The sequence below is a fragment of the Medicago sativa genome, chromosome 4 (genome assembly GCF_051527215.1).
Source record: "Medicago sativa cultivar Bolivia chromosome 4, Bolivia_mono, whole genome shotgun sequence".
In the NCBI taxonomy this organism is placed as follows: domain Eukaryota; kingdom Viridiplantae; phylum Streptophyta; class Magnoliopsida; order Fabales; family Fabaceae; genus Medicago; species Medicago sativa.
The window spans coordinates 73,159,225-73,183,262 of record NC_140752.1 but is presented as its reverse complement, the minus strand read 5'-3'; the positions used below and the strand labels follow the sequence as shown (position 1 = coordinate 73,183,262).

Here is a 24,038-nt window from a genome sequence, read left to right as displayed (position 1 = left end):
AAACTATTTGGCAGCGGACATCACAAACTTAATTTGGAATAAGGACGTTCCCCTGAAGGTCAGTCTTTTTGCTTGGCATCTACTTCGTAACTGTATTCCTAAGACGGACAATTTAATTAGGAGGTATGATCTTCAACCTAATGTGCAGCTTTGTGTGGAGGTTGTGGCCAAGTGGAGGGTATGAATCATCTATTTCTATCTTGCGATTTTTTTAGGAAACTTTGGTATGGTCTTTATAGCTGGCTTAGGTTTACTACAGTGTATCTGACACAAGTGGCAGATCAATTTATGTAATTTGGAAGTTTGGGCGGTTACTCAAAAAACATACACTCAGTTCTTCTCCTAATTTGGCTCTCATGTGTCTGGGTAATTTGGCGTAAAAAAATTGTTAGATTTTTTAGCAAAAGGAGGACACGTTACAACAACTTCTTTTCAAAATTAAGATTCAATCTTATTTGTGGTTAAAAGAGAACCACATCAATTTTGTTTTTCATTATCATTTGTGGTTGCTTAAACCCCTCTCTTGTTTGGAAATCATTTTGTAACGGGGATTGCTTTGTCTCCTTTTCGTTTTTTTTTGTTGCTATTTTTCCCCTTTGATGTATCTTTGACACTTTCTTTTCTAGTTCATTTTTGGCACTTAATGTATTAGAAAAACTTTTTTTTTGAACGGCATTGTATTAGAAAAACTATGTGGTTCATTTAATATTATATATTTTAGTTTCTTAAAAAAAATAATGTGCATATTTATATGTGTATAATTATATCTATTTGAGCTTGTAACATGCAAATTTTTTTTTTATGGTAGATGCTCTAATAGGCCTAAAGTCTTTCAAATTAGAAAATGTATCATCAAGTTTAGGGATATGCACAATTGAAAATACACCTTTAATTCAACTAGTTGAATACTAAAAGATTTATATATATATATTTTTTGAAATATTAAATAGAAAGACAATTTTATCTAATATTATCTCTTCTACCAAATCACAAATGTGTGTTTTATATATGCATAGCTATATTTTGGCTGCATTCAGGTGGCACGTAGCTGAAATGAAGGCATCAAGTTGATAATCGACAGTTCTGACTATCATCAATAAAAAAAAGCCAAATTCCGCATTCTGTACGGCGTACGGAGGTTTGACATTTCAATATTATTATTTTATTGGTCAAAATATTACTTAAAGAAATTTTGAAATTAAACTATTGCAGACACACATGTTGCTTGCACTACTAATTTAGCATTTTTTCTTTGTCATTTAATGAATGCTACTTCCCTCAGATTATGACTCCAACAAATAATCTTTATATAAAGATAACCATCATCAAAATTGCTTAATTAGCTATGAGCTAGGCACATCTCTAGCTCTTTACTTTCTACACCTCCTATATATATTATAAAAAAGGAGAAACTTAATTAGCAATTTCATTCAAAGAAACCTCTCATGGCGGAAGGAGAACAAAGATCTCTTGAAGAAACCCCAACATGGGCTGTATCAGTTTGTTGCTTCTTTGTCCTTGTTATATCATTGCTCATTGAAGGAGGTCTCCACAAATTGGCTGAGGTAATTATAATTAAATTCATATATTAATTAAGTAGTGCATTTATGAAAAAACTTGTTGGAGCTAATTAGCTATAGTGATTATTTCATATTTGAGTATACTATTCAGAAATCAATATATCTTGACTATGTTTAATTTTCATATGCATCATGATCAATTCATATATGCTTCAGTTTTTGAGGAAAAAGAAAAGAAAATCCATGGGGAAGGCATTGACCAAAACTAAAACAGGTTGGTTAAATTAGTGTATTATTTTAAATTTGCAACTAACTAGGGTTTTACCTTTTTATTTAAAATAAAAAGTGATGAGGAATTTCTTAATTTTCAATGAATGAACTTTTTTTTATTTAAAATAATAACTTCTTTTTTTTCAATGAATGAACTCGTTTTTGATGAAAATGATTAGCTTAAATAACTTGGTATAATTGTGTGAAAAATAGAAATGATGAAACTAGGTTTCGTGTCATTTCTTCTGACAATATCGGAAGTGCCAATGTCCAAAATTTGCATCAACAAGGATGTAGCAAATTCTTTCCGGCCATGTAAAGATTCTGAGTACTTAGAAGGTGATCATGCAAGAAAAGAATTGGGATACCACGAGAACTATTGCGAAGCAAAGGTACGTGAGATTAGTTTATATATATATATATATATATATATATATATATATATATATATATATTTCATGTTCACACCTTCTCAAAGGCTTTTATAAATTATCATTTTGAAGTTGAAATTTTACGTGATTCATTCATGTTAAACTTTTTTGTATTTCTTTCTCCGTAGTTTAGTCATATTTATTTCAACTTGATTTTTTTAATATGTAAATCGGCAATATTTCAATAATATTTCATGTTGTGTTAATTTATAGTCCTTGTCTGTTTTTTTTTTTTTTTATACATACACAAATGTTAGTTAATAATTGTTAGGTTGATATTTCTTGTTCGTCTGGCCAGAGTTATACATCAAGTTGAAAAGTAATTTTTTTTTTCTTTTTGCGCGTACACAATCAGAAATAGTTATATAAAAACACAGAACTTTTAAGTGTCGTTAATTAATTTATGATTGCCTGTGAGTGCAGGGCAAGGTAGGGATAATTTCAAGTGAAGGAATCCTGGAGCTAAATATCTTAATCTCCATTTTGGCTGTGTTTCATATCCTTTACTGTACATTAACGATGTGTCTTGGGAAGGCTAAGGTATACACTTTCTCTATCGAACAATGACTGTCACATTGAACAATTTCACACGTATTAAAAAATATAATAAATAAAAAAAATTGCTATGATTATAGTAAATTATCTTAATTAACGATTGATATTTTTTTTCATTTTCATTGTAAATGCGAAGAGAGAAAAACAATAATTTGAGAATCATATGTAAAAGTATTCATTGGATGATACAATCAAAAAAATATTAATTAAAACTAAACTTAAAATACAAACCAAAAGTACCACTAAAAAAAAAACTAAGAGTAACACTATTCTTTGTACCAAAAATATAAAACTATTTTTGAGACATCTTTTCTTTTACAATTGTGACAGTTACTTTGGCTAGAGAGAGTATTATTTTCAATCTTCTTGTAACTTGTAACTAGAAGGAAGAAATTAAGGGTCCACGTATATACTTTTATATTATCAAAATCTATTTTCAACTTCAATCGTAATAGTATGCATGTAGCAGCTTTGCTAACACGTAATATGAGAAGCATACATTAACACGTAATAGTATGCATGTAGCAGCTTTGAGACATCTTTTCTTTTACAATTGTGACAGTTACTTTGGCTAGAGAGAGTATTATTTTCAATCTTCTTGTAACTTGTAACTAGAAGGAAGAAATTAAGGGTCCACGTATATACTTTTATATTATCAAAATCTATTTTCAACTTCAATCGTAATAGTATGCATGTAGCAGCTTTGCTAACACGTAATATGAGAAGCATACATTGACTTTTTAAGTGCACAAGTTGAAAATGTAACATGTTCCATAACATAAAGTCAAAACTGGAAGAATCATCATGTGTTAGCCATCCCATCCATACAAGCATTTCCCTCATTCAAGGAGTTTATAATTTTAACCAAACCACCTATCAATTTCTTTTCCTTTTCTTGTGTATACCCACCAATTATTTTATTTCTTCAGTTGGTATATTCTGACCAAGCTTGATAATATGCCACAAAATCAATTGATAATATGAAGAAGCAAATTAGAAAGTCAAATTTTTATGAGCTTAATCCCATTCCAACTAAAATTTTGACTCAGTTGACAAAGACGGATTAATATACAAAAGTAATAATTAATAAATAATGATGTACATGATTTATAAATCATATGATCTTAAATTTCTATTAAAAAAGCCTTACATGTGATATTGCACTTATCATTTACAGATGAGAAGATGGAAAAAATGGGAGGAGGAGACTCAAACACTTGAATATCAGATAGACAATGGTAACCTTAATCTTTGATGTGTTATTAATTCTTATTTGTTACCTCTGTCTATTTACAATTCACAACACTTTTTTTTAAGTGTTGCCGACAATTTTATTCCTCTATAAACTTTGTGAGTACAGATTCAAGAAGATTCCAGTATATAAGTCAAACATTGGGTGGCAAGCGTCATTTTAAATTCTGGAATAATTATTCTCCCTTGCTGTGGATTGTAAGTGAATTATAAGAGTGGATTTCTTAAATGTAAACATGAAATATTTAGAGTGTTTTTGAATGAGTGACTGTTTTGAGGAAATTTAATTTTTTGAGGCGAATTCAAAATCTTCTATATAAATTTTATTGTTTGGATGATTAATTTAAAGAATTTTCGAAATAATGGAAATTTATGAAATACTTTGTCCAACCTAAATTTAGAGTGTGTTTGGATGGGGGAATGTTTTGAGGGAATGTAATGTTACGAGGGAATTCAAATACTTTGAGGTAAATTCTATTGTTTGGATGGGGGAATGTAATGTAATGTTAAGGAAATGTAATGTTGTGAGGGAATTTAAATACTTTAAGGTAAATTGCCTAGAATTTTAAATTCTTTAAAATTTCCAAATTACCTCATCCAAAAGAAAATTATTAGAATTTTGGGTACTTCAAACGCATCGATTGAATTTTCTTCATCTTTTTTGTTTAGACAGAGTAATAAAAGTTGAGGGACCAACTTACAAAGTTAGTTTTAGAAATATAGAGACCAATTTAAAAAGTTTAAAAATATGGGGACCAGTTTGAAAATTTTGGAAAATAATTTGAAAGAATTATAAAGATCAATTTGACATTTAATTCACATTATATAGGATTTGGAGGAATAATAATATTTGAAGAGAAAAAATTGCTTAAATGTTAAAACCATATAATATCAAATGCTTTACCCACATGCACTAACTAGAGCTATATATATTGTGTTGTATTCTATTATAGGTCTGTTTTATGCGGCAGTTCTATAATTCAGTCTCAAAAGATGATTACTTTGCTCTACGAAATGGGTTCATTGCAGTAAGTGAAATTACCAGTATTACCAACATGAAACTTCCTCACTGGGATTTCATGCATGGTGGTTATACTTATTGGTACTCTTCCATAAACAAGAACTTAACTGTCAAATTTATTATTTATGGTAGTTTTAAATTGTGGTGGCAGTTACACTTGAACTTTGATACTGTAACAAAATATGGATGCGACCACAATTACGGTTGCAATCTTTGCAGATACCTCTAAAAAATTTAAATTGTGGCATGTCCATAATTTAGAAGTATTGGCAATTTGTTGGACCAAGCTTCATTGTGATGCAATGTATGAGACTCAAAATAGAACTTATTTTTCCTTTGATTAAACTGCAGAAAAACATTTCTGAAGGCAGTAATTTTAATTTCAACTTCAAGAAATTTCTTTCCCGCACTTATGATGAAGATTTTGAGAAGGTTGTTGGAATCAGGTACTTCTTGATCCTATCATAAATACATGTAATTTCTGCTTATATTTTGTTACAGAAGAAATATATATATATATATATATATATATATATATATATATATATATATATATATATATACACACACACGCGCGCGCACACACACACGCAAGGCTCCTAATTATGAGTCCAGATCCTCTCCATTTAGAGAAGAAATGGCCATCACAATTTCCAATTAAAATAAGCTGACATGTGGCAAGAAGTATATCAATGACTCAGATTTAATTTAAAAAATATCAACAACAAGAAATGAAAAGACGCATTCAGTTCTCTTTTTCACCATTGTCCCTGTTGAAGTTTCCAGCGTCGATTGCCGCCGTTGGGCATTGCATCTTCGTCCCTAGCTATCGGTTTCTACATCGTTGCCAATTCCACTGATTTTCGCCCCCTTACTCCGTTGCTCAACCACTTTCCGGTCCTCACTTCGTTGCTCCTCACTACGTTTGCGTTCCTCTTTCAGACAGAGTTCCTATTTTCTCAGATTTTAACTCCGTCGTCATTCCGTCACTACGTTCATGTACCTCTCTTCATTTTTTATTTGAATTAACGTGTTTCGACACCGTGTTTAATTTTTTTTAATTTGTCCCTTTTTGAGATTTTTCTCTCCACCTACAGTTTTACGGTATTCAACAATTAATAATTTCCTCAGCTTGTTTGTCCAGCACTATTAATCTAATTTGAGGAACAAACGGGTGAAATAGAGAAAGGGAAGCATGTTTACCCACAATCATCCCAACTCCTTTCATTATTAGAACCTAGATTTGAGGAACATATAGAGAAAATTTGAGAGACAGTAACAGATAGAGAGACATGAACATGAAAGAGATGAATTTCTCATGAATGGCAGACGGAACACAACCTTGAGTTGTGGCCTCCGAGCTTCGTTGGGTGAGCATTGAGCATCGTGATAGAGAAGGGGACAGTGGATCTCAACAAGTTTTCTGTTTTTGATATTCTAAATAAATTTATTTAAGTTAAAAAAATCTGGGCCATTGATTTGCTTTTTGCCACGTGTCAGCTTTTTATGATGGAAATTGTGATTGCCATTTCTTCTCTAAATGGAGAGGATCTGGACTCCCTAATTATAATATGGACGCAAGCAGAAAATATAACTGAGCTACATAAATATTTGCAAAATAGATTCTTAAGTAATTTCAAAAGTATATTATACAAGACTAAACAATCTGGATTAACTAATCTTTTGATACTTTTGCAGGTTTTGGATCTGGCTTTTTTCCATATTTTTCATATTCCTTAGCGCACATGGTATGACATTTTACATATTAAACTTGTCACTTGTAACTAATCATGTCCCTTGCTATTTTACTTATAAGTTTTTTTTTTTTTAACGGTACTTGTAAGTTTACTTTAGTAGCATAAAAGCTTTTTTTATTTTGCAACAAAATTATGAGTATTTAACAGTAATTTCATTTTATTTGCAGAGTTTTATAATTACTACTGGCTTCCATTTATTCCACTTGTGGTAAATTTCATACCATTTTTATTTTCTTTTTTTTATAAAATTCAGTACAATTTATTACATGTAAAGGGCTTGATAATATTCTTCTTCATGTTTTTTGTGACTTTTTTCTTGTTTGCTATTGAAGATTGCTCTTCTTGCGGGGACTAAACTGCAAGTAATAATAACAAAGATGCACCTAGATAGTTGCAAGCAAAGCCCTGTGATCAAAGGAACCATACTTGTAAAACCAAGTGATGAATATTTTTGGTTTCATAAACCTGAATGGCTTCTCCATTTAATCCAAATCATCCTTATCCAGGTACTGCAGTCATATTATAATTGATAATATAAGAACTAGTATGTAGATTCAAATGCAATTAGATTAATTTGAACATAATGCTTATGCTTATATTATTATGATTCATATGCAGAACTCCTTTCAACTTGCATTTTTCACTTGGAGTTGGGTAAGTAGTTAATTACTGATTAACATTATATTGGTGTGTGCTGAATAGATCTAGAGATGTTAACTTTTTTAAATATATGATATGATGATTATATACAACTAATAAACAACAGTATGAATTTGGTCCAAGGTCTTGCTTCAATAGAGAAAAAGAGGACATTGCCATAAGGATTGCATTGGGTTTAGCTGTTCAGCTTCTTTGTGCTTATGTCACTCTACCCCTTTATACACTTGTCACTCAGGTAAATAATAAGATTTGTTAAAATTAGTTGAATATTGTTTAAGCTAGTTATAATAAGGTGATAACTAGTTGATAGTCGGTTATATTTGTTACCTTATGATCATCGTAAATAATGATCATACATTCATTCTAATCCTTCAATTCTATCAATTTCAAAATAAAGAACTCTATCAATTTCAAAATAAAGAACCCCTTGCAGTGGCGGATCTTGAATAAATTTGTTGGGGTGCCAAAAATGTATGTATTATATATTAAACGGTTTCAAGTTAAAACAAAGAGTAGATACCAGGTCAATGGTGGTTTTTCTGGATCATAGTGTGGGGCAGCCGGTTCAAATCCCCATAGGAACACTTTTTTGATACAAGCCACCTTTCCACTACGACCAAGTGAAACATGTTGTAGTAATAGGCCTAATATGATATATATATATATAGTAAACTTGGGGGATACCATGGCACCTGCGGGTCTCCAAAGAGATCCGCCTCTGACTCCTTGTGATACATGGTTCGTTGTTTCCATTTTTGTTTTTACCCTTTTGTTTCAAGGAAGGACCCCTAGTAATTCAGAGTTTAAAGTCAAAATTATTTTAGTCAAAGATGAAAATGGAATTCAGATACTTTCTGAATAATTTGACCTTAATCGAAGAGGATTAACACTTGCGTGAAACCACTTATTTCAATGCATGTTTTATTTAAATAAATGATTATTGACTAATGATTACTTGTTTTGCATGAAATTGTGACAGATGGGGTCTAACATGAGAAAGGAAATTTTCACCGAGCATGTTACACAAGGTCTAAAAAATTGGCATAAAAAAGCTAAGCAATCTCTTTCCAAAAGCAACAACAATTCAGTTTCTTTACATTCCAGAACAAGTGAGAATTCAGTAAGGAGATCTTTATCTATAGAGAGTATGCACAACAACAATAAGGTGGAAAATGTCTCAGTAAGGAGATCTTTATCTATAGAGAGTATGCACAACAACAATAAGGTGGAAAATGAAGACATGCAATCACCAAAAGTAATAGTAGTGACTAGTCCTCCTCCTGGTAACAACTCTGGAAGTGGAGAAGAGGAAGAGATTGTTAATGTAGAAAGTGTTGAGCAAGAGATATCAAGTGAATCCACTTCAGAAATTAAGACTGTTGAGGAAAATAATGGTAAGATCATCACCAGAGGAATCTATGACGGTGAGATCTCCTTTGGAGTTTATGTGGGTAGTAGTAGCAGAGGCATAGGTGAAATTGTTTCAATAGCTGAAGAAGAAGATGATGATACTATTGATCAAAATTAAATTCCACTTGTAATGTTTTTATCAATAAAACTTGATCTTTAAGCAATGTCTATAAACTCTAGACCCTTGGCTATATATGATTTATGCTGTTAACTTGTAACAGCAATCTATTATCAGATAATTATAAAGTTATACTACATAAATATAGATCTAGACTAGACCACCAATATTATTCAATGAAAGGTAGGGCACATTGAATAACTAACAGATTGAATTTTATAATTATGCTTCTTTGACTTAAATATAATCCAGCTGTAGCTGATTGATATACTATGATTTGAATTCGACAATGCTGGATCTAGCATTCTAGCTTAATGTGATAAAGTATATATATATGCACACATGAATAACTTAAAAGTCAATCTTACCAGAAATATATCTTAATTTCAAGCATGTAACAGCAGGAAATCCCAATCTCAATCAAATATAGTTGATGTGTACTTACTCACGTTACACACTATTCAAATGTTATCGAAGATTTGTAAAATAACATAAGGTAAATATGAGAGAAGGCTTCTAAGCTTTTGCTTAGTATCGTCAAAATTAGTTGTTTGAATAAATTACAATGAGTACTGTCATTAATGTACACTTGTACTTGAAGTGCCTTCATCAAACTCCTTTAAGTTAGAGCATTGACTTGGAGACTCATGTTCCATTGACCGGAGGCACAAGTTAAGTTAGCTTGTATTTCAAGGGATCGTACTAGTGCAATCGCTGAAGTTTTGGTATTATTGAGGCTTTTCTTGCTGTCCCTCAAGCGGTTGTTTTTCATTAGATCAGATTTGGCCTCTTTAATCAATGTTTTTATTAATATTCATTCATTCATATAATTTTTGTGTCAAAGCAATACGTGGGTGGGTAACTAAAATCGAATTTGAAACTTTCTCTTTCCAGCCATAAATGACAAAAACACCCTTAAATAAAAAAATTTAATTCCCAATTCACCCAAAATCTTTGCAGTGGTACCCTTCCTTCATTGTTATCTCCTCTTCCAAAACAAAACAGGAGATAACAACCAAGGTTAGAAAATTGTGTTTTGATTTGTTTTTTTTTTCCCTTTCAATTTGGTATGCATGTTTCTGCAATTCAGATTAGGTGAACATCAGTTTTAATTCTGATTACATGTTTATCTTCTACTACCATCAATTTAGAGTTTATGGCTGAAGGTTTAGAGTGGAAGGGTTTTCAGAAAATTTATATGAAAAGGGCAATGTTGGTATTAAGCTCAAATTTATGTTAATTTGGGTGTAACCAGAATTACAATTCCAAGTTCACATTTTGAAAAAGAAACAATTTTGATTTTTGTAAAATAACATGTGTTTTTTATTGTGATTTTATAGGTATATCATGGGAGATAGTCAATACTCGTTTTCTCTTACAACTTTTAGTCCTTCTGGTAAGCTTGTTCAAATTGAGCATGCTTTAACCGCTGTTGGTTCTGGACAAACTTCTCTCGGTATCAAAGCTGCAAATGGAGTTGTCATTGCAACAGAGAAGAAACTTCCATCTATATTGGTTGATCAAGCATCAGTAAGTTGCTTGCTTTCTCTGTCCATCAATTTCTCTCCATTATGATTGTTCACTTGATTAATTAGAGATTTGACTCTTTTGTCATATGATTTCAGGTCCAGAAAATTCAGTTATTAACACCAAACATAGGTGTTGTATACAGGTTTGTTTCTTCATACACGTTCAAATAAGTTCAAACATATTTGTATGGCACTATTATTTCTTTCTTTGTACAGTGGTAGCTTCTTCATACTTTGGTAGTTGATAGTTGAGTTCTGAATGTGTTCTTGAACACAAGATGCCATTGAAGTTTCTGTTGGGAACTTGGAGAAACTGCAACGAAAGTAAGATAGAATAGAAGTGTATGATTGAAAACTAAATATATAACAGAGAATTCTATCCAAAGGTTTCCCTCCTTGCGTTTACAAACCATCATAAGTACTTGATGAACGAATTCCCCTAAACTGATTCTCCCCTATGATAACATCATAACCGTTTCCTAGATAGAGCAACCTGAGGGAAGTGACTCAACTTAGTTGGGATTAATTTTCTTAAACACATAATTACTGTATGTATAGAGTGGAAATAGATGTGGCATGCTTAAAGCTTATTAAAGAATTAATAGAAGGAAAATATACACTTCAGTCACAACATTGTAAACTGTTAGCATTGGAATAGTGTAAAATGGTGCTTTAGATTGAAGTAATTTATAAATGTACTTGGAACATATATGCATGTGAGCATGAGGTGGACTGCTCAAACAGTGAGAAGAATAAATAGCAGACGACTCTTGCTAACTATATTCGTTTTTTTTTTTTCCCTCTCTGTTTTCTTTTTATACTTTGTAAGAGATAAATTGCTGAAAGAACTTGTTTTTCTATTCACAAAAAAGAAGATTGTTTTGCTGATTTACTCTGTTGAAACTTCACTTATAGTCTATTAGCCTACTTTTTCCATTGCCGTTGAACTTTTAGTATATGACAGAGGTTCTTTTTCCTTAAATTGTTTTCAAGTATCATATTTAATTGACTTCAATTTTGTCTTTGTTGTTCAGTGGCATGGGTCCTGATTTCCGAGTATTGGTTCGAAAAAGCAGAAAACAGGCTGAGCAGTATCACCGACTATATAAAGTACACTACCATTTTATATTGCGAAATTCTTTCTTCCTGTTCTGCCAATATTTGGTCAATATGACTCGGTTATATTGTTTAAATGTTACTTGGTAGCTTGCCTGTATGTAGTTCTTCCTATTCCTTCATTTCTGATTGCTTGGAATGAATTAGGACACATTTCCTTTTCGAACATGGGATCTTAGTTATTCTTTTTGCAGCCTTGTGAGATGAATTCTGAGTGTTGGTTGCTATACATTCATTACATGTTCCTTCGAGCATTTTTTTTTGTTTCTGTTGTTTAGTCCTGTTGCCTTTTCTGTTATCATTTGGTATTCTATTATGCATCTTTTGTTAAAAATAGGCAGGCTATCTGATATTGTAAGCAAAAAATTGCAGGAACCAATCCCTGTCACTCAACTTGTAAGGGAAGTTGCTGCCGTTATGCAGGAATTTACTCAGTCTGGGTAATTATTAATTTCTTTGTATTGTCTGCACTTTCAGAAATGTTGACTATTGAACTTTACCTTTCAGAAATGTTTTGACCGTTGAACTTTACCATATATGTACTCATAGCTTATAAGTTTATTTTATGCCACTACTCCAAAAAAAGGAAAGATAGAGAGAAAAATACTACGTGTTTTGTAATTTATCCTCACCAACTTTGAGTTTTTGGTAAATTGATCAGTCAACTTCCACCTGTGTCCTTTTTTTTTTAATTTGTCTTCCTTATCACCCCCTCACTAAAAAAGATTCAACAGTTTTGCTAAAATCATCTACTCCAATCAACATGAATCTTATTGTGAAACTTTCCAAATCTGATAGACATTAATCGTTAGCTAAATTAAATGTTTAGTGGTCGTTTCACCATAACACCCCGATTATCATTAATGTTGAGGGAAGTTTTTGATGAATATAAAACAAAGTGCCTGAAATTTGAGGCATTTCGAAACAACTTGTATTTGTTGATCTAATGACAGTAGCATGAGTTAGTTTCATGCAACGGTTCGGAACTCTAATTGCTTAGATAAACATTGTGGTTCCTATTGGAATTCATAATGAACCTCTAAATCTAATCTGCATGCAGTGAACTTAGTTGGACCTCTTACTTATTTTTACACACACAACTACTCCTTTTTCTTCTATTTTCCTCCTTCATTAACTTTTCAATTTTAATATTTATTTTTGTCCTGATAGTGGTGTCCGGCCATTTGGAGTGTCTCTGCTTGTTGCTGGGTTTGATGATAATGGACCGCAATTATATCAGGTATGGCATATGATCTAATGTAAAAAAATCTAGACAGTATTCACTCATTGGCGAAATGTACAGTGTTCTTTGTTGTAAAAAACCAAGACAGTATTCGCTCATTGGCAAAATGTACAGTGTTGTTTGTATTGTGTTTGATGAGTTCATACTGGATTTTCTTCTTCTTGCACTTAGAATTTTTTAAAGGTTACTGCAGTTTTTAGAGAAAGAGGAGAAAATTGAAGGTTGTTTTTGGTGCAATTTGTATTTGCTGTAGGTGGATCCATCAGGTTCATATTTTTCTTGGAAAGCTTCTGCTATGGGGAAGAATGTTTCTAATGCTAAGACATTTCTTGAGAAGAGGTATGCTTTCGCATTAATGATGACAATGTTTTAGGCAAATATGTGGAGTCTATCAATGTATGATGTCTATGTCCGCTGTGTCCATTATGTGGGTTGAAACTTTATTATAGAGATTAATGTAATGATATGTTTCTGTTTGAAGTTAGTATCGTTCATTACAGATATACCTCAATATCTCTATCAATTCATTTTTTTTCCTTGATTGTCCAATTCTAGGTACACCGATGATATGGAGCTTGATGATGCAGTCCACACAGCAATATTGACACTCAAGGAAGGGTAGGAAAATGCTATTTACAATTTATGCATTAAAAAACCTTAATGAAAATATCATATTTCATTCTTAGAGTTGATTAGGAGGCGAAAAATTCATTTTATGTTATTTATTTTTGTTTATTTGCCGTTTAATCAAAATGTTGCTCCCTGTCGGATAGTGTATGATAGCTTCCTTAATTCAGTGTTTTAAATTGGAGAAGGAAAGTTCGTCTAAGATTGGCTTCTTGGTTCAAATGAAAAAAATAGAGGCTAATGTTATCTAGGGTATTAAAGAAATTTTTGTATTAGTGATCTTGACATTTACCAAAGGCATGTCCCTCTAAAATTATCATAAGCTGACTTTATGTTAGCAGGGCTTCAAGCTTGTTAGATTGGAAATTTGAAAATGACATCGAGTGATAACTGTTCATATTTCCCTTCATTGACAGTTTTTATGTTGTCTGTTTCCTCTTTTCTTTTTTCTTGTCTGCTATAGCGAAAGAAAAAAGATATCCAGTCTTTGAAACTAATCCCTTTTATTTTATTTTTTCGGTGTTTTCCAGGTTTGAGGGACAGATCTCAGCAAAAAACATTGAAATCGGCATCGTTGGTGCAGACAAAAAGTTCAGGTGCATATCTTTGTTCCCTAAAATATACTTTGGCAGACTTTTCTGTCATGTTTTTGTTTCCCTTTTCAGTGTTTATTTATTTGAACCTTGAATCATCTGGTTTCTTTCGTTGATCAAATTGAGCTAAAAATTATGCTATCGGTTATCCAATCTGAATACCTAAAAGCTATAAATAAGTTTGAGGCATTCGGGTAGCGGGTTGGGACTAGGAAGTGAAACCTAGCTACTCAAATGAAGATGATGGTTGCTTGTTTTACATTCGTATCATGGTCAAAACATAGACCAAGTCAGACCATATTCAGTTGTGGTTTTCACTTTAAAAAATTGTTGTGAAGTTATAAATTCTTGCCCGACAGTCTACTATTGTTGCCACATAATATTCCTCCACTTGCACTAAACACCCTCCACAGTCACCATGTGACATACTCCATCGTCGTCAGTGTGTGGTATCCCCCATTGTAACACCCCTCCATCTTCTCCCACCACTCTCTCTGCTGTCAAGTACCTCTCCATCCTTGCTCAACACTCTCCGACTGCCCTTCTAGATACCTTGACTTGACTACTACTGTTGCCATCACCACCAAACACCTCTCTACAGTCATTAAATACCGTCCACAATCATTGCTGCTGGCGCACTTGTGACCACCTTTCCATTGTCGTCACTCGTGACCCTCACCATTGCCACCAGGCACTTGTGACCACCAAAATTAAGCAAGTGGGAATTAGGGTGGAAAGAGGAGACGCAGGAGATGCTGTGACTTGTATTTAAATACAAAACAATAATATAAACTATTTTCTATTTCAAAAATTGAGTTAACTAATTTTACTCTATTTTAGACAAACCTGGTTTGTTTTATAGTTTAGACTATAAAATCAAAACACTGAAAACTCTCCAAATGTTCTTGTTTCTCATCACCATGTTTTGAAATCAATGACATGTATATTTTTTGACTTTAAATTATGCAATATATATTTTTAATGGAGGCTAATTAAAATCAGGAAAGATATCCACATTTCATTGTTTGACAAACTTGATCACAAAAATATGAAGACTCTAATCTGAGTTTTTATTTTATTTTTGTTTTACCAATGCAAATGGATAACTTCCCAATGCATTTTGTAAGTAGCAAGTTTCTTTTCTTAATTTTTGCTGGTGGGGTGGCATTGGGGTGTAAAAAAACAAGTAAGCTCAAGTTTTTTGTTTTGAACGCCGGATTCGGTAACTTAATTTGTTAATTATATTGCAGGGTATTGACACCAGCTGAAATTGATGATTATTTGGGTGAAGTAGAATAAATCTGCAAAGAAGAATCCATCCTTATGTTCCCGAAGTTGGTGTTTATTTCATAGTTGAGTTTAATTGAATTTCAAGATGGGTTGATCAATGAAGACTTGTGATGGCACTGGCAAACTTGTGAGCTCTTGTGAAAAACTTTTATCCAAAGTCATCAGAATTACCATACAAACCCAGCTTGTTTTTTTTTTTTTTTTGCACAAAAACCCAGCCTGTTTAAATGTATGATATGTGAATGGCCTTTAATGAACACTAATTTATTTTTTTCCTTTTATTATCCGATTGCACCTTATCTTATTTATTTGCGATGAATTGGGGATCTTAAATTAAGGTTTCCGGAATTATCTTAGCATCTTGTTTTGTGAACAAAGTACTAAGTGGGGGATTTGGCTCCCTCTAAAGTGGGTGAAGCTTCTCTAAAGCGATCAATTCACTTTAGCATAAATTGAGTAATATCAACCGTCAGTGGGTGAAGCTTCTCTAAAGCGATCAATTCACTTTAGCATAAATTGAGTAATATCAACCGTCAATGTGCAAATTTTTCGTTGATATTACGTCAACATACATAATCAATGACATGTGGTATAAATATCAACTCTTATTTTTCTTTAACAGCTACTCAATTTAGAGAAAGCCTAATCCTCTAAATTGACCTCATCCTCACCATTAAGGTTTTATCCGTTCCAATTGATCAATATTTGGAGTTTTAATAACCGAGTGTTCAAAAAAATAAACATTAATGGGCAGTTTGATGGTCAGGATAGAGAGACAAGATATGATATATTTATCATATCCTACTTAAATCTCATGTTTGATGTATCATATCCTGACTTGCCATTGTAATTTTTATTCTGAGTATAGGCTGGGTTGGAAACTATCTTTACATGATTAGAAATTAATTCCTATTTATTACCATGATATTTCGTCGTTTTTAAAATGTTGTCATTCCTTATTTATAATTAGTTTTGTGCTGTTTTTAAAATATTTAATAAATATGAGAGTAATGATATCCTATTTGTTATCATGTAACACATGACTTGCTCAAAAAAAAAATAAATCATGTAACACATGATAGGATTGATGTTTATCATGTTCATATCATATCTTGTCTCTATCCAGCTCTTTCTATTAATCTTGTCCACATCTACTAAGCTGAACTTGAATGAGTTGTATTTCTAATGAATCAAACTAGTTAATGTTGTTGGAACAAAATGTGTTTAACAATGAACCTTGAGAGTTTTGATGATAACAAGGTATTAAAAATTGTCAATTGGACTAGCTAATATTTGTTCAAGTGTACAGGACCATAGACAAAATTTGACGTCTTAAATAGGTTCTGGATGAACAAAAGAAAGCTAAGGAATCAACAGAAAGGAAGCTTAAAGCGTCTGAAGAAAAGTGCTCCTGAAGTCAAAAGTGCTCCTGAAGACAAAGTGCTTCCGAAGTGATGACGTCATCAGAAGCTGAAGTTCATCAGAAGCAAGATTATCAGAAGCAAGTTCATCAGAAGCTAAAGATCACCAGAAGTTGTACTTCATCAGGAGATGCAAGACTTAAAGCTTCAAGGACTGTTCAATGGATTTAAACTCGTCTAAGCATTGCAGAAGACTGGAAATATAAAGCAACGGTCATCTTGAATGGATTTGAAGGCATTGGATGCTTATCTTGAAAAAGCGTTGACAAAAGTACAATTGTACGAAGTGTACAACCACTACCTCCACTACTCTGCTTTGTCCCTGCTACAAGACAAGAAAAACAGCTCTGCTTGCAACGATGTTCCTTCACAATGGGAATGCATTTCAAATTGATCCTTCATAGGACAACTACCATATCAGGCAAAAGATCATTGGTGATTGATCAAGCTTCAAACGACTCTTTTTGATGTGCTAGCAATTTCACAACGTTTCTTTCACACCTCTATATAAAGGAGTGAAGACTTAGAGAATGGTATCAGACTTAACAACAATTTACAAGTGCCAAAACTCTGCTGAAATTGTTCTGCATTCAAAGTTCACTTAGAATTTCTGTTTCAAAGTTCATATCTTAGAAATTCTAGAGTCTTAAGAGTCTGAATCTGATTTGTATTGTGAACACCACTGATTGTATATCAAGTGTTCAACCTCAAACATTTTTCTTTGTAATTTTGTTTGATTAGAAGTCTCTTGCAGTTGTGCTTGAGCAATAGAAGTCTCTTGATTGTGTTCAGGAGCATAGGAAGTCTCTTGCAGTTGTGCTTGAGCAATTTGAAGTCTCTTGCTAAGTTTAGCAGTGAGCAGTTGTAATCAGATATTACATTATAGTGAACTCTCCTTGGAAGTACAAGGGGGACATGACTACTTTCGGTTTGTGGAAGGAACCTGTAAAATTGCTTTGTGTCTTTCTTCTCTCTCTATATATGTTTTTATCCGCTGCAAGTTAGTTCTGAACATCACTTCAGAAGCAGTCTCTTTTTGCTTTTGATCAGTGTTTTCAGCTTAGGAAGAAAACGAAGAAAAAGCTAACACAATTCAACCCCCCCTTCTTGTGTTTTTCTCACCTTCAAATGTTACAACTTCAGCTGCAGTTTACTGGTTTTTAAGTGTCAAATTCATGTCCTTATCTTATAATTTGAGGCCCTTCACGTCATCAAATCCTCGAATCTTTGTTCAATTATGTTATACCAATTGTTTTATTTTTAGGGAAAGGTTAACCAGTGCCCTCGTCGAATGTAGTAATGTTACATTGAAACTGATGCATTCAAGGTCTTAAAAGTATAAAAAGTGACATTTTTAATTTAAAATTTTCTCTTTTAACTTCCTTAACTAGTGCCCCAGGGACACTGGTTAACATGACCTTATTTTTATGTAATGTAACATCTATATCTATATGATACATAGGACTTGATGTGTACTAATAGAAAAGTATAAGTGAGTGTTAATGTACATACATAAAACACTTGGATACTCTTTTAACACGTTGTTCATTGTGATTCTCTCGAGGGATTAGGTAGGAGTGAACATGAGTCATGTTTGGCTTGTTTTTCCGAACTTTTTTTTTTTTTACGGGTTGTTTTCCAAACTAATTATTGATCCAAATTAAATTTCACGTAGTGGTTGGAAATATTCATATAATTTGAAACACTACTAATTCAAATAGTAGTGTTTTTGATAGAACACTATCAAAATATAGGTTTTGTCTTTTGATAGAACACTATGACGTCATTTGATATTCATGTAGCTGACCCTACTTAATGGAATAAAGTTTGATTGTTCTTGTTGTACTACTAATTCAAATAGTCGACCTGTGAACTAAATTAAAACACTACTAGATTCAAGAAATAAAAATCTTGATTTACGTACATTCACAAAAATTGTAAATACACGCAGTTTCTTTCAAATGGGTTTGGGAGTTTGAAATAATAAACATGTGACTGAACTAAATCAGTCAGGTTGATGTCTTTATCAAGGGTCTTAATACTTCGTACTTTTAGAAGCTCATCTCCAAGTTGGATTTAGTATAACATCTACTATCCTTAGCTTCTGGGGTGGTATTTCAACTTATAATTGTCATGTTAAGTTGCCATTGCTGAACTGAGAGATAGTTATACAATTTGTTAGTTAGTTGACTTATGTCTCTCTCATGCTAGTTCCCCTCTCAATTAGTTAACTTTTTTTTTGGTGAATTGTTGACTTTTGTTTCTCTCATGCTACTTAGTAGTTCACAATTCCAACTTCTCCTTTCTTGTGTGTTCAGTAGTACCTTGATCAGACGACCTAATGTTTTTCCGGGAGTGCTAAATTTGTTGCTAAACTAGAAAGTTAGTTGAGGTATCTCTTAATTAAATTGTAATTCTTTTTTCTTCAAACGATTACCAAGGAACAATGTCCATCAGCAATGGGTTTTGTAACTATTTCGAAGAGTGTTAGGTTTCAATATTTGGGTGTTTCATGATCTAAGAAATGCATGAAATTGTGAAGCGAAATGATAAAGGTATAAATGGAGCAAAAAGTTTGTTTGATTGATTGTGCGTGCTAAAAAAGATACAAGTTCAGTATTTATAGGCAAACACTAGTATTACTAACGAAAATGATGTGATCTACATAATTTAGTCTTGCTCAACTAATTTCACATGTAGTGCGTGAATTCTCTTGTTATTGGGATACGTGGCACCCCACATTTTCCTTGATCTTCCCTCTTTCGCGCCATGTCTCATTTCCTCTATCCATGAATGTGAAGCCTCCTTAGAACTTGGTTTTGTGCTCATAGCTATTTCGGTTAGTGGCACTATAAGTATAGAATTCGGGTAAAATGTCAAATTATCAAGTACCACCGAGTTTTGACTAGTTGTAATACCCCCCACGACCTTCGTCGACTTCTGTAGAATTGAGAACGATTTGATTAATTGATATTTGGTTGTATTTGCACTCGTCTAACATTCAATCAGCTAAGGAGAACCCATTTGATCCTTAATATGCATGTCTTACGATCTCAACTGACAAGTTATTTATTTTTAGGTGTAAACAACTTGTTAACAAAAAGATAATAAACTCTTGAAGCGAATTATTATGTACATTTTTTGGAAATAATAAAAATATAAAAAAAATTGTTTCCATTATTTTTAGAAGTGACCTTCAACTCGTGGTGACAAGTGCCCTAAGAGATAAAAATTGGGAGAGTTCTGGCAAAGTACAAGATGTGCTTTTAGGAACTCACAACATTATAAGTGTATTTGGTTGGACGTTGCAGTTAAAAATTTCGCGTCGCGAGGCTGAGAAAACGTGAAAATAAAGAAGCTTGGATTTGTAGAGTTAGCCAAAACGCAGGTTGGTGGGTATAGCAAAAGTTATGGTGCATATGCCATTTCCTTATGCACCATGCACAAGGACTTCACAACCATCAGATTTCACTTATGTGCTCTTTCAATCCAACGGCTACAGTTTCACACTTTATCACTCCATCCAACGCTTCAGATTTCTCCGACATTTCCATCAACGAAACTCTACTACTCTTCTTCTTCTGCACCACCGCTTCCAGATCCACCGGCGCCGGCGCAGGAGCCTTCGCATCGGAATATCCCTCCGGTGGAAAAGATATACCTGAATCAGAATCTAGTGGAGACAAAACCGGTGCAGCAAAAGGAGCGGTACCGAAATTCACCGGAGAATGAACGTGAATCCTTCCTATTTCCGACGATTGAGCTGGTGCCGGTGCTGTTGGTGTTACCGGAGCTTCAACTGAACGACTAGATCCGCCGCCTTGCCTTCCTGTAACATTGAAAGAAACCGATCTTGGAATTGGATCAAGAACCGTTTGATTTTGCTTTTCCGGCGAATGCGGAATCCTTCTTGGAGTGAAATGACGGTGATCTGGTGAACGAATCGGATATACCGGAGCCAAATTAAACGGCGAGGGATGATGTGATAACGGAGAGTATCGGTGTAAGACGATGCAATTTGCGTCATGTCGAGAACGAAGAGTGAAAAATCAGTGGGAGCGAAGAAAGTGAAAGAGTTTATGGCGTTTGAATTAGGATCAAGGAAACCATTAAGTGCATCTAATGGTTTCGGAGTACAACTCACAGAAACCATTTCCACAGCAAAATGGTTTTGGAGTCCCCGGGGCACTCTTTAAGCATTCTAAATTAGGAAATTATTTATTAAAAAAAGTCAAATAGTTCAATTTCCAAAGCATTGATTACACAACTTTTCATAAAAAGTTACTACTTTAGACCCTTAAAGAGTGCCCCGGGGGCACTCGTTAACATTTCCCTTTTTTTAAAAATATCTACAACTTTATTGTTTGTAGGAAAATAAAATTCGGCGTCTAGCATAGTTATTAAATATTTATTACAAGTTTAAAGCGGGATATTAGAGTTGTTGCTCAAATTAATCAATTAATTTTTTGAATAAAATTTATTTTATTTAATTTTGGTGACAATATCTTGAGTTATATATAATTATATTTTTGAGATAAAATTGTGTCATATTGTAACGCCCTATTTCTATTAAAGCGATAAAACACACGAATATAACAAATATTCAAGAAATAGACGCTACGTCTCAAAAATAAAACCAACAATATCATGCATATATATAATATTTCAACGGTCACAGCGGAATTCAAATCATAATCTTCAACATATACATGCCATGGTCAAAATATATCCTCATGTGAAAATACTCCAAGTCCAACAAGTGGACAATAGCAACAACATAGCAACAGAATCCAAAAAACAACAAGTAGACGCTAAGCCTAATCAGAGCCTAGATACTACGACACTGACACGACAACGGAGAAAGCTCCCATCGTCCAAACATCCAACAAGCAAACTCACCAAGCGTCTAGTTCTGCACAACGTCTATCCATCCATACAGACAGGTAGGCGGTCGAAACCATTGGGGGTAAGTATTACATTAATCATAATCAAATCATAATAGACAGGTGTACAAATATAAAAGAGTTCATAGGTATTTGCATACATGTCCAACATCAACATTCAATCATATAAGCAATACAAGTCCACACTTACCACCCATCATTAACAATCACAAACACAACCTTCTGACAATTAAATTTATGCAATGCGCCTAGACTTGACACATATATGCATGTGGTACCAGATCAACAACAATAGATGCCACCAAAACATCTAAGTAAGAGTACACCTCCTCTTACTATGTAAAAGTACACCTCCTTTTACATTTCAACAACAACAACAACATGGTATGATGCATGGACATATAGCAATGACTCGATAATGCACAACTCCAACATAACAACTATCAAAAACAATGTAAAAGTACACCTCCCTTTACATTTCAACAACTCAACAACATTGCATTATCAAGAATCATGCCCATACATTCAACAATCACATCTCACATAAAATTCATCAACATTCATCAACATTCATCAACATCGATTTACAATTCATTTCCATTTACATCACATAAATCAAGTAAAATGGAATAACACAACAATTTATGATAAACATCATTCTCAACCTTCCACCATCATTCAAACACAATTACTTAGTCATATGTGACCTATTCACAAAAGATTCATAAGACTTTAGTGCATCAAGATTCATTTCTACTAAGTTCGTCTCCAAAAGTCACCATTTAAAAATACTAGAAGTTATGAACCAAAACCAATTCTACAAGCTCAATTGCCTATGCCATGTATTCTCACAAGTCACTTATGTGTGCAGTAGAGGTTACAAAAGCATTTCATCGGCCACACATGAAGAATTCCCAAAAATCACGAAGTTCGTCTCTTGGCATCATTTTGCAAAACCAATTCAATTCCCAAAACAAAACCAAGTTAGACCCAAGCTATGATACTCTTAGAAGCTTAATTTTAAAATGATTGAATAAGGTTAGGTGTTTGGAATCCATTGGTATGCTTAAAAGTACACAAAAATACAAAAAAACAAGGTTTTGGGATTCTGCAGAACTGACACGGTCGCGTGGTCAGGACACACGGTCGTGTGATCCCTTACAGGGGACTCTGACACGGTCGTGTCATCCAGACACACGGTTGTGTCATTCCACCTGTACAGCAAAAATGCAATTTTACGTTTTCGGGCATAAAATCTTGTTTTCGAATCCGATTTCAGTTCCGTTTTTGCCAATGCATTCCTAACACTTAAACCATACAAACCACACTTGAAAACTTGACATTTCAACAATAAAACAACTTAATCAACTCATCCCAAAATGACTTATTTTGTAAAAGCTCTTAAAATGACTTTTACTCAAAAACCTATTTTCTTCCCAAAATGATTTCTCTCCAAAACCAAGTGATTAAAACAGAAAATCATACCATTCTAACCATTCTAACAATCTTCTTAATTCATTCAACATCATCAAAATCAAACTCCTTCATTATCAACCCATTTTCACCAAAAATTGCAAAATCACCACAATTCAATCACAACAATACTTTCATCAACACCCAAAGCATAAATCCAACAACCACATGTTCCAAATCAATAACAACAACTAATGAACATGAATTCATGCACAATTTGACACCACAACTTCATTTTTCAACAAATTTACTCAAGAACACAATATACCCATATTTTTACATTTCAACATGTTAATTCACATACTAACATGCAATTATCATACAAATCATGCTCTCAATCATAACAACAACAATTATGCACGAATTCAGAGCAATTAGATTCAATTTATCAATTTCATAAAAATGGGTTTAAATGAAAAATGATGAAATTATGATCAAAAACTAACCCCCTTACCTCTAACACCAAGAATCTTTAATTCAAGCTTCAATTTAGCTCCTAGGTGATGAATCCCCTCCTCAAGCTCTAGCCCTTGATCTTGTTCTACTCTCTAGCTTCTATCTCTACTCTTCTCCAAATGAAATGAAATGCGAAATGTTGTGAAAACCTAATTTTCACCAACAACTAGAGTTTATATATGTCATCTATTCAATTGGGCTTATCTCTCAACCTTAATGGGCCTAACCCATTTCTATTCTAACACCCAAAATGTCACCACTCACTTAATGGTAAATTACAACACTAACGGTCACTTACCGGTAAATAAAATAACTACTACACTCTTTCTAATAACTTGGTAAAACCACATTCTTACTAACACTCAAAATAATAATCCTCAATCAAAATTACAA

At 33.1% G+C, this 24,038-nt stretch overlaps 2 protein-coding genes and 1 pseudogene across 5 annotated transcripts in view; 2 read left to right on the top strand and 1 right to left on the bottom strand.

Annotated features, from left to right (window-relative positions):
* LOC146931662 (MLO-like protein 6) overlaps window positions 1-9,039 on the top strand; it is a 30,202-nt gene extending 21,163 nt beyond the window's left edge. The window contains exons 2-17 of one of the 3 annotated variants that reach the window (XM_085703213.1): window positions 15-178; window positions 1,038-1,138; window positions 1,283-1,565; window positions 1,737-1,794; window positions 2,004-2,182; window positions 2,645-2,761; window positions 3,954-4,014; window positions 4,137-4,225; window positions 4,981-5,055; window positions 5,400-5,494; window positions 6,747-6,796; window positions 6,973-7,013; window positions 7,138-7,311; window positions 7,424-7,459; window positions 7,572-7,700; window positions 8,445-9,039. In XM_085703213.1, the coding sequence (XP_085559339.1) occupies window positions 1,446-1,565; window positions 1,737-1,794; window positions 2,004-2,182; window positions 2,645-2,761; window positions 3,954-4,014; window positions 4,137-4,225; window positions 4,981-5,055; window positions 5,400-5,494; window positions 6,747-6,796; window positions 6,973-7,013; window positions 7,138-7,311; window positions 7,424-7,459; window positions 7,572-7,700; window positions 8,445-8,993 (1,773 nt within the window). In that variant the 5' untranslated portion in view covers window positions 15-178; window positions 1,038-1,138; window positions 1,283-1,445 and the 3' untranslated portion in view covers window positions 8,994-9,039. Of the gene's footprint in view, window positions 1-14; window positions 179-1,037; window positions 1,566-1,736; window positions 1,795-2,003; window positions 2,183-2,644; window positions 2,762-3,953; window positions 4,015-4,136; window positions 4,226-4,980; window positions 5,056-5,399; window positions 5,495-6,746; window positions 6,797-6,972; window positions 7,014-7,137; window positions 7,312-7,423; window positions 7,460-7,571; window positions 7,701-8,444 lie in introns of all 3 variants that reach the window. The other 2 variants (XM_085703214.1, XM_085703215.1) reach the window with 2 other exon arrangements.
* A 314-nt stretch (window positions 9,040-9,353) lies between these two features.
* Window positions 9,354-15,672, top strand: LOC146931661 (proteasome subunit alpha type-2-A-like). Of its 2 annotated transcripts, none has more exons than XM_085703211.1 (10): window positions 9,354-10,013; window positions 10,334-10,523; window positions 10,619-10,665; window positions 11,557-11,632; window positions 12,011-12,078; window positions 12,809-12,878; window positions 13,135-13,220; window positions 13,437-13,499; window positions 14,039-14,104; window positions 15,352-15,672. In XM_085703211.1, the coding sequence occupies exons 2-10, from the start codon at window positions 10,341-10,343 to the stop codon at window positions 15,398-15,400; spliced, it is 708 nt and encodes a 235-aa protein (XP_085559337.1). In that variant the 5' UTR covers window positions 9,354-10,013; window positions 10,334-10,340; the 3' UTR covers window positions 15,401-15,672. The 2 variants fall into 2 exon arrangements, with proteins under 2 accessions (XP_085559337.1, XP_085559336.1); XM_085703210.1 differs by lacking the exon at window positions 9,354-10,013 and adding an exon at window positions 10,027-10,088.
* A 4,601-nt stretch (window positions 15,673-20,273) lies between these two features.
* On the bottom strand, window positions 20,274-20,965 carry LOC146931660 (uncharacterized; annotated as a pseudogene).
* Window positions 20,966-24,038: the final 3,073 nt, after the last annotated feature.